An 11,103-nucleotide genomic window follows, 5' to 3' on the forward strand; every position below is an offset into this window, starting at 1 on the left:
CAGAATTAATATTAACATGCTTGATTATGTGAGAATTCACATCAAAAGTAAGGCAAAAACATATTTAACATAAAATTATACATTCTAATGCATAAAATGAGAAGAAAATTTCAGTGCCTAAAAATTCTTTTGAGCTCTTTCAATTTTGATCCAAAGCATTTCTATAACACGTTTCCAAACATATTATAAATAATTTTTTGCATTAAATAAAAAATTGTGCTAAATCAATAACTTACTTTTAAAATAATAATATAAAATATAAAAAAAACTATATCACTTCACCAAAAATCAATTTTTGCAATAGTCGCTGAATAATAGGGCGTCTATTCAACTTCAACGGTACTCTGCAATGGAAAACTATAGAAAAAAAAAACTTTTTGAGGGCAACAAGGTAATTTCATGCAAATACTGTCGATTTCGAAAGACAACTATGTTTCTGATAGCGTCACTATGTTGCCATTTGTCAAATTTTTGTGAAATCCCGGTTCTGCCCTCATTATTTTCTCACAGTTCCGAAAATATTTCACCCTTTTTTGTGATATTTGTGTGTGAAGAAGAATTTGGAAGTTGATGGTCCCTTCTGAGTTGGTATCCAAAGAAGAACAACAACGTTGGATCCTGTCTCACACACACTTCCCTCTTTGTTTCTCTTTGGAAGCCATTGAAGCTCTTCTTCTTCAGAACCCCATTTTCTAAGTTTTCTTTGCAATTTGCAACTTACCCTTTTCCCTTTTTGGACCCTGAAGCATGTTTTTGAAGCAAAGCTTGCCTTTTTAAGTCACCAAAGTCTAACTCCATTTTGAAACTTTGTTTTTTCCCTTTTTGGGTATGTGAGCTTAGCCTCACTTTAGAGACTCAAGTGTGAATGTGTGATCCCTGAGAAAAGAAAAGAAAACCCAGTTTCTGGTTTTTGGTTTGGTTTCTCTCACAATGAACTCTTCTACTAGGTTGGATTCAGCTGTGTTTCAGCTCACACCAACTAGAACCAGGTAATAATAGCGTCTGTTACCCCATTCATCAATGTATTTTTGATCATCTTGTTTTATTTATTTATTTATTTATTTATCATTTGTGCCATTTCTCACCACAAATAGAAAACAAGAACTAAAATTAGCGTGTTGATTTTGTGTTTTTTTAAGCACTTGGGGTATTTGATAGTCATAATAAAGTGATTTAAAATGGAGTTGACTATCTTTTTAGAAGTAATGATAGCTTGAGTTAGAGGACTATGATTCATTTAGTGATTCGGTTCATTTTACTTCGAAGTGTGTTGAAATGATTGAAGCCAACGTGATTTTTTTTTAAACTAGAGTGTGTTATCTTCCAGTTATTTATAAATGTTGTAGCTGATGTGGGCACTTTCATCGGTGGTTAATTTGTTATGTGATCACTATTGAAGTTCTTTGGATAGTACAGTTGCGTAATGTGTTGCTTATAAGCTTCAGTACTAGAAGAACTTGAATTTAAGAAATGGGCTACTAACAACTGAGGGAGTGTATGTTATTTTTACTAGTGTTTTTTAGGTCACTAATTGATCTATACTAAAGCTCATCCAAAACGATGGTCATGGGTATTTTCTGCTTGACTTGTTGATTTGATTTTTCACCCTCCTCTCTATATCTAAATCAGGTTTGACTTGTTTATAACTGTGAATGGAAAGAAGGAGAAAGTCGCGTCGGGTTTGCTCAAACCATTTCTATCCCACTTGAAGGCTGCTCAAGATCAAATAGCTAAGGGTGGTTATTCAATTGTTCTTGTGCCTGAGCATGGCAGTGACGCCTCATGGTTTACCAAGGGAACAATTGAAAGGTGTGGCTAGTTATCATAACTTGTTATTTTGTTAATTATTCCTATTAATGTATTTTGGAAGTTGGAATTTGAATTGTCACTGATCTTTTGTTTAAATATGCTTATTCAATGTTGTCATTTCTTCCAGTACTCAACATGGATCTAGTATGCCGTTTTGGAAGTACTGTTTTTGGTGTAATATGTTCTTCAAAATTCCTTTTTATATTTCTTGTGTTCTTACTCTTTCAAAAGAAGAGGGAAGTACTGGGGAAATACAATGAAACCATGCCTTTGAAAGTTAAACACAGATTAAATGACTTGCAACTCTAAGGTTGGAAACTTAAAGTTTGTCCTCTTACAAATGATTCATGGTGAGATTCAGTTGTATATAAATTAGCATGCTGAACTAATTTCCTCTGCTTCTGTAGGTTTGTTCGCTTTGTTAGCACTCCTGAGGTATTGGAACGTGTGTATACTATAGAATCTGAAATTGCACAAATTGAAGAGGCAATTGCAATTCAAGGAAATAATTCTATAGGGATTAGCTTTGTAAGTAAATATCTAACAATTTTCAAATTCAATCACCGCAATTAAAGGTCTGTTTAAAGTAACTTGTATATCTGCAGGTGGAAGAATACCAAATAAAACATGTGGAAAGCATTGAAGGTAATTTTGAAAGAACTGGTACCTCTATTGCAAATTATTATTGTGTAAAACTATTAACTAACTTGTATTCAACAAATCTGGATATATTTAAAGCTTTGCTGAAATTTATTACTGTTTGCAACTAAAAAGACTTGCTGCTTTGCTCAGGCAGGAAGACTCAGCAGGATACGAATGAGGAGAAAGCTATTATTCTTTACACGGTTAGAAGGTCTTGAATACCATATTCTTATATTGATTTATTATTTTCTAATGTCTGTGTGCATATGTGCCAGTCTGATACACTGCCACCTGAAACAAATGGAAGCACCAAATCGGAAGGAAACTCAAAGTAAATTCTATATCTCTTCAACTTTTTTTCTTCTTTTCTATGATCATCCAGTAGGAAATTTTAGTTGACAACTGTGTATGATTAATATAAAATGCTCCAAGTGTTAAGAATAGTCCCACATCGGGTAATTCATGAACATGATAAGTGCTTATATAGCTGGGTAGACCACCCCCTTATGAACCGGTTTTTAAGGGGACCTTTCGGATGCCTTTGCTGCACTATAAAATTTAATATGGTATCAGAGCCATATTCTGCTTCTGTCCGGTGGGTGCCGCCAGCCCTCGCTTTGTGGTGACGAGCCCTGGCTCGAGGGGGCGTGTTAAGAATAGTCTCACATCGGGTAATTCATGAACATGATAAGTGCTTATATAGCTGGGTAGACCAAGTGCCCATGGCTGACCTGAATTTCACACAATAAATTTTTTATCTAATTCTATTTGGGCTTTGTAACATCTGCTAATACATGAATTGCAATTGGGAACATTGGAACAATTGATTCCTTAGTGACTAACTTCTACCCTTGTTTTCTTCCCCTTGCTTTTTGCCCTATGATAAGGTTTTTGTTGTTGTTGTTGTTGTTGTTGTCATCTTATCTTTCTTTATCAACATGATAATATGCTATCTTGAAATCTTCAGGTCTTCTCTTATCTTTATGGATGGATACTGTGATTGCCAACATTTTCTCTGGCAAACAATTTAATAAATTTCTCGTACTTGGGGTTGACCTTCCACCCTTTCCAACGAGGTTCTCTACAATTCATCACAAGGACTCCTTATTGAATTTAGTGGACTAATATTAGCACTTTAATATATGATAAATGAAGTGACATTGACTGAATTTTTGTTATAAAAATTAATTAAGCTAACATCCAAACCTTATTGTGTAGTTCACATATGTAAAAGCGGTACTTTTTAAAATGTTGTACTCATTGAGCATCTGTTCGTTGTGTAAAATTGGTTGTTAACATCTGTGTTGTATTGTATTCCCTTCTTTATGTATTGTTTTAGAGTTCAGCTTTTGAAAGTCCTGGAGACACGTAAATCTTTGCTGCAGAAAGAGCAAGGAATGGCATTTGCACGTGCTGTTGCTGCGGGTTTTGACATCAACTACATGCCAGCTTTGATGTCATTTGCTGAATGCTTTGAAGCATCATGCTTGATGTAAGAATAATTATCTTTCTTAACCATTTTTCACCTTAAATAATGGTTAGTGAGATGTTGGGTTCTTGGTCAATTGGTTGATAACATATATGTGATTTCTGGATGATATTGCTGATTCTAACTTTGTCATATTTCAGGGATGCATGTAGAAATTTTATTTCTCTATGGAAAAGAAAGCATGAGAGTGGCCAATGGCTTGAAATTGAACCTGCTGAAGTGACACCCAATCGTGCTGACTTCTCTGCAATAAATGCATCAGGTGTCACACTTTCCAATGTGGTTACTACATCCCATACTGAAATGGACTCGGAAAGTAATGGGAAAACTAATTCAGGTACCAGACAACTCCAGCACATGTGGACTTTTATATTTGTGCACTGTTTGTGACTTAGTAGTGCATACCTTTATTTTAACATAGGGCTAGAAGTCATTGAAAGGATTGTTATTTTTTTTTAGTGGATTAAGGGGAGAAAATAGTTGGAGGAAGATTCATTGGGGATATATGAAAGAACAAAGGGTGGTTTGGAAGCCATACACAACTCTTATAGTGGGTTGTAGGAGGTTAGGTGGTAGCTGTTTAGGTTCTGTGAACAATGCCTGCAAATATGGGTTTAAGGGTTTGCCAATTTGATAAATTTTATCTTCTATGATTAATGGAAAGAAGAACTAACTGGGGTTTTATCGAATAAAATTGTTAATTCTGCCTGCCAAGAATTAGGAATACTAGATCTGAGCAAATTAGAAAAATTCCTGATGCCTAAATTTCCTCTCCCTTAAAAATGTACTAACATTATTGTTTACACATTTATAGATGTGTTTTCAATGGACAGACAACCAACTGCAGGCTACCAAGATAATGTTCAAGGTCATTTTCCAAATAATGGGTTCTCCTCTTGGCCTGTTCATTCTTCCCCAGGTGCTTTACCAATGTTTCAGCCATATCCAGTTCAAGGGATACCCTACTATCAGACTTATCCAGCAAACAGCCCATTTATGCAGCCAGTTTGTTCAACACCAATAGGACATAGAAGACATTCCATGGATAATGGACAGCTTACAGAATCTGAAATTCGGGACGAAATGGATATGGAGAGGGAGCGTTCACTGACTGGAGAACGACGGAAGAAGGCTGGCCGATCCAGCAGACAGAAATCTGGCATGGTGGTCATTCGGAACATCAATTACATAACGAAGACAGAACGATCTTTGGGCAGTGGGTCATGTTCAGATTATTCCTCTGAAAGTGATGGAGATAAAGTTTCTTATGAATCAGTTAAGACCTCAAAAAGAAGAGGATCCAGTGACAAATCTTTTAAAAGGTTGAATTCATCTGATAAGGAAGTAACAGACTCTGGGAAAGATGCTGATGAAGGACAGTGGCTAGCATTCCAAAATTGTTTACTGAGAGGAGTAGATGAAGATAGACGGGCCATTGACCAAGGCCAGTTTGATCAAGTGAGAAGAAAAAAACATGTTGCAGTCAATGATCCTATAGATTTTACTGAGCAGAATAGGCATGAAGCTCAAGGAGGTGGAGCCATAGATATGCATAGCATTAGAAAGGGATTGGCCTGCATGCCTAGGTCATCTAATGATGATTTCTTGTTATCTAGGTCAGGACAGTCTGTTAATGGTAATTTACATTCTTCCTCAGATGTGGCATCTGTCAATGGACAAGATTGTTCAAGCAATAAATTGGAAAGGAAGTTGTTTCATGATACGAACAATGACTCATATATAGTCAGAGTCAAAGATTCAGGAAATTTTGAGAGAAATGCTATTGACATGGACTCCGAGTTCCCTAAGGTGAATAGGAAGGAAGAAAAGACTTCCAATTATCAGCCAGATGAATTGAGTTTGATGCCTGAACGAGGAGCAGAAAAGGGGTCAGTGGGTTATGGCCCTGCCTTAGACTATGAAATGCAAGCTCAGGCTGGAAGTGGTGCTTTGCAAGATAAAAAGAACAAAGGTTTATTGGCTCACACCAAACCAAGATCTAAGATGTTGGATAAAAATCTAAAATCGAAATCTACTCCAAATAGTTCTGATGTAAAAAAGATTGTTGGGCCAATAAGGAGAGGAAAGACTAATAAACCAAGTCCATTGGATGAAGCAAGAGCACGTGCTGAAAGACTACGTAACTACAAAGCTGATCTCCAAAAACTGAAGAAAGAGAAGGTAATCTATATTCCCCTACCTACTAATCTCCCTTTCCCATTTTCTTGTTTGTATTGCCTATGCGTAGCATAAATTTGAAGTAAACTTAACATTACTTTAGTATGTTTAACATTTAGATTAATAAGAGATTCATGTTTCAAGGTCATTCATATGTTTCTCAAATCTATTTATTTCTTCTCTTTTATTTATAATAACTAGGAAGAGGAAGAGATAAAACGCCTCGATGCTTTAAAAATGGAGAGGCAAAACAGAATTGCTGCCAGGAGTAATTCAGTTGCTACCAAATCATCCACACCACCACAGAAAACCAAGAAACAGATTCCAATGAAATTTTCACCTAGCTCTTATAAAGGATCCAAATTTAGTGATTCAGAGCCGGGTTCATCCTCACCCTTCCCAAGATTTCCCATCAGAATTGCTTCTGTTGGATCCAGTGATTCTTCAAAAGCCCCGAAAACCAGCAGATTGAGTACTCTAAGCCACTCAGCTACAAACAAATTAAGCCGATCTGCACCTTCTCTGCCCGAATCTAAGCAAGAGAAGGGTGATGGTACATCTGATACTAAGGCATCGATGGCAAGACTTAGAAGATTGTCAGAACCTAAAATCAGTACCATTCGTCATACTTCCTCAGTCTCTGTTAAACCACGAGGTTCTAGGACAACTTCAGTGACTAAAGCAGCTAATGAAACTGAGATCAGAAAGATTTCTGCAATTGTGAATCATGATAAAAGCAAGACTGCGACCCTTCCCGAACTAAAAATTAAAACACCTAAAGCTAGCAGCATTGTCCAAAATAAATCATCAATTAAAGAGAGGACACAGAGGCTAAATGTTAACAAATCTTCTATGAATTCTGAAGGTACTATGCTAAAGAAAAATGAATTTGGAATTTCACCTATAGATGATGAAGATGATAATCCTATAATTGAAAAGACTGTTGTAATGCTTGAGCGTGAAAAACCTTGTGCCCCCAATATTAAAAATGACAAGTCAAAAGAAAAAACAGGGATACCAAAGAGACAGTATGACAATGATAAAGTGAAGGAGAAACCTGAGACAGTGTCAAGTTATGTTGCTGTTCATGCCCCAGTTTCAGTAGATATGGAAACCTCGGAGAGCAAATCACATGTGCAACCCTTATCATCCAAGGTGTGTTTTCATAAATTTATTTATAGTTAACTGTTTTGATAGTTTATACTCTTGTAATCAATCAGTATGCATAAAAGAAAAAAGACCATGAACTATTTGTGAATGTTCTGTCTGTCTGACAGCATATGATCTTTTAAACTAATAACAGTAAATATGAAATATTAAAAAAATTATAGTGACATGTTTTTTGTGTGAGGCTTGAAACTGCAGCTAATATGTTTCCTCTAATTTATGTTTGGTGAAGCACAAGCATGTACCACCAACTTTACATCCTTTTTTTAGATTGTGAAAGTGACATTATAGCATAACATCAAAAGCAGGTACACTTTTTTAAAATTTTGTTTTTCTACAAACTCTTGTAAGATATTTTGTGGGGAAGAGAAATCTATGTTCAATTCTATGATTAGGATAAATTTGCTGATATTTAATTTTTAATTTCAGGAATGATATGTTATTTTAGACCTGTAAGTGTATGGGCAGAAATTGTTAATTTGATTTGTTATCATTGACATGCCTGCAAGAAAATGTTAATTTGATTTATTGTTGTTGACATTCGTGTGTTGTAGTTGTTTATCTGAATTCTCCATGCATGAGATAACTTGTTATACATCAGTTAATTTTGAATATATTTTCTTCCGAAATCAGGTTAAAACAAATGATACAGGGAAAGAGCCTTCAAAATCATCTAGCATTCATATTACTGAGGAAACATATCATGCCCCGCATGCTCGAGTGTCGTCTTTGGAAGATCGTTGTTCACGAAACTCTGAGCATGGTAAAGCACCTACCACAAGCTTGGACAGTGCATCAATTGGTATGGAGACTTTTAGATCACTGGTGTCTGATTCCAGAAACTCAACACTTGAGAAGATTCCTGAAGTGATTGAGAAGCCTCAGGTAAAGGAATCATCTAAAGGGTTGAGACGGCTGTTAAAATTTGGAAGAAAGAATCACGACTCGCCTACTGCTGGACGCAACATGGAATCAGATAATACCAGTATTGATGGTTCTGAAGCAAATGAGATTGGAACTAATGGTTCCTCGAATGAAGGTAGCATGATCTTAATGGCAACCAGCATATTACTATAGTAGTATATATTAGGAATTACATTTTTAGAGAACTTTCTGATATATGGTACACTTTCACTTCAAACAGCTCTATTTTACAAATCACATTGTTGATACCATGATCCATACAACACTCAAAACCTTGTGTTCCAACCAATTAGTTTAAACTATTAATCTAAAAATATCAAACACAACTTTGATGAGTAAGGACTAAACTGTGGACTCCAAACCCATTAGTTCAAAGCTGCCAGTACCTAAATGAGTTCATGAATCTCCCTCCCCCAATACCGAACACTGACATACACACTCCTTTCCCTTCAGATTTTTTGTCATTTAATTTAAAGGCCATAAAAAAGTTAAATATATAAACCATTTTGGTAACATCAATCTATAGCTTTGAAGATTCAAGATTATAACATACAGCATAGCATCTCATAAAATCAATTTTTTGAAATAAGTAATGTATTCTCTGGCATATGCATTTACCTAAACTGCATTGCATGTTGGTTAAACCAAAATCATTCTAGTTGCTGTCATGGATGGCCATATTGATCTGGTATTGACTTCACTTGCACCAACATTCAGAAATGGTTTGCTTTCTCAATACTAAAAATCGCAAGTTACTTGAGAAAGTATAATGAACATAAACCATGACTAGAAAATGTCAATCATTGAGTAAAAACTGTTGACTAAGTGAAAATCCAAGGTGCATTTGGCTTGTTTTCTGTTTTCATTTTCAGTGGATATATTTTTGCTAATAATTACAAAATGAGGCATTGTTTTCATTTTGTTTTCCATTTTCAAGAACTTACGCAGGGAACTGCAACATCATTTATTTATTTGCATCGCTTCCATTGTTCTTGACAACACTGGAATAAAGTGAAAATAAACACAACACATCCTGAATAACTGTTCCTATTTTGTTTTTCTTTTAAAAAAAGACATTATCATCTAGATATAGTACTAGAAAGTTATAGCTTTTGCTTTGTCTTTTAATATATTCATCCTTGCTCCTTTATAAAATGCCTTGTGATTATTATTGTCATGTGACCAATTGATAGAAGGTCAAACCATATTGTGTTTTATCTGTAACATATGACTGATACTCAAGCTGACCATACATTGGGATTTGCTGTGTTGTCTTAGTTCATACTCTGAAGAATTTGATCTCTCGTGATGATACTCTCACAACCAGTGCAACTCCTCCAAAGTGTAAGCACTTGCTCAATTTATTCAAGTGAACTTGAATAAACTCTTGCTTTATCTTATCATCTAGATTCCTATTAATATTCTTAGTATGGAACATGTTTAACACATCATTCTTATGCAGCTTCTCGCTCTTTCTCCTTGTTATCGCCATTCCGAAGCAACAAAGGAAAAAAGATAACAATGGCCTGACAGAATTTATGCTGTTACTTAAGGTTGACACAGTGATCATTTACTTGATTCTTTTAATTTAATTTTATTTTTCTTTTTTGGGGGCTTCAATGGTCCTGTGTGTCTAGCACTCTAGCTGAAAATATTTTCCTGTTGGAATCCAGCTCTTAACCAAAAGCAATTTTAGGCCCTCTTTTTGATAGCCCTTTTGAGCTTACCTTCTCAAATTTATTGGAAATCTAGATGGGGAGATTGATTCTGAATCCTTGAGGAATTGGTTGGTTCAGCATCTGGTGATGTAAATTGTGCCACTATATGTTTTGACATTAGGAAAATCAATTATCGTACTTTTCAATGAAAAAGAAAAACAAACATTTCAACGTAAAGTTTTGGTTGACATTTACTTGGATACATATTCAATTATGTTTAATTGTTCAAAATTGATTTTATCCAACTTTAGATGGACCTTAACACTTATGTAATCTTGATGATTGCCACAATTTATTCGATCCTAAGGAATCATGAAACATTAGACTATATTGGTGACATTTGTTTCTATGTTCTGTAATTACATTTTTAAGAACAATATCTTTAGGATAGGGTTGTTTTTCATTTTAGTCTTAGTTGCAAATCATCAAGTCTGTTTTTCAATCTTAGCCACTTCATCACTTAATAGTTAATAGAGAAAAAAAATTTATAAAGGAATAAAAAGTTTTTAATAATCAAAATAGGAATTTATTTAAAAGAACAAAATGAGAATAACCCTTTATCGGCAGTTGGAAGTTGTTGACGACATAGTTTTCACTTTTCAGGTGGTTATCACGATAATTTGTTTGAACCGTTGCAAGCAATGCATGGCCTAAAATAATTTCACATCCTGTTTTAATCTTTATGGATCAGGTTAAATCCCTTTATAACTTTCAATGTCCTTTTAAAGAGTTTTATTAATAAATGCTTTTTTTTTATATGAGTTTGATGGATATACATTCTTATCGTAAAAACTTATGTTGAGTCACCGTTGGTATTACTTGACTTTTAAGTTATTATAAAAATCAATAAATTTATTATATAATGTAATAACTAAACTAACTTGACGGTAGTTTTTTTCTTATCCGTAATTAGATAATAATTTTAAATTATTTTAAGTGAATAAGGTATTTTCGTTATTAATGAAATGCTATTAAGTGATTAGTTAATGAAATAAAAACATTAAATAAAAGGCACAAAAATTTGGTCAGCATTAAATAAGGGACATTAAATGTTTCTTAATTAGATATCTTAACAGCATTCACTCATTAGCAAATCTTGATTAATTTTTGGTCGGGATAAAATTTGTGAATCCATACCTTGTGAAAAACCTCATATACTTGTGGTGGTTCTCCCAT

General features: G+C 34.6%; 1 protein-coding gene across 3 annotated transcripts; it reads left to right on the forward strand.

The window, feature by feature from the left end:
• The first annotated feature begins 550 nt into the window (after positions 1–550).
• On the forward strand, positions 551–10,104 carry LOC114372359 (COP1-interacting protein 7-like). Of its 3 annotated transcripts, none has more exons than XM_028329865.1 (13): positions 551–989; positions 1,630–1,809; positions 2,217–2,337; positions 2,415–2,472; positions 2,602–2,654; positions 2,727–2,782; positions 3,791–3,943; positions 4,081–4,277; positions 4,755–6,121; positions 6,320–7,273; positions 7,919–8,324; positions 9,488–9,553; positions 9,672–10,104. In XM_028329865.1, exons 1-13 carry the CDS (start codon positions 931–933, stop codon positions 9,737–9,739), a joined length of 3,738 nt encoding a protein of 1,245 aa, XP_028185666.1. In that variant the 5' UTR covers positions 551–930; the 3' UTR covers positions 9,740–10,104. The 3 variants fall into 3 exon arrangements, with proteins under 3 accessions (XP_028185666.1, XP_028185667.1, XP_028185668.1); XM_028329866.1 differs by having other exon boundaries at positions 2,415–2,454; XM_028329867.1 differs by lacking the exons at positions 551–989; positions 1,630–1,809; positions 2,217–2,337; positions 2,415–2,472 and having other exon boundaries at positions 2,600–2,654; positions 3,837–3,943.
• Positions 10,105–11,103: the final 999 nt, after the last annotated feature.

The sequence above is a fragment of the Glycine soja genome, chromosome 10 (assembly GCF_004193775.1).
Source record: "Glycine soja cultivar W05 chromosome 10, ASM419377v2, whole genome shotgun sequence".
In the NCBI taxonomy this organism is placed as follows: domain Eukaryota; kingdom Viridiplantae; phylum Streptophyta; class Magnoliopsida; order Fabales; family Fabaceae; genus Glycine; species Glycine soja.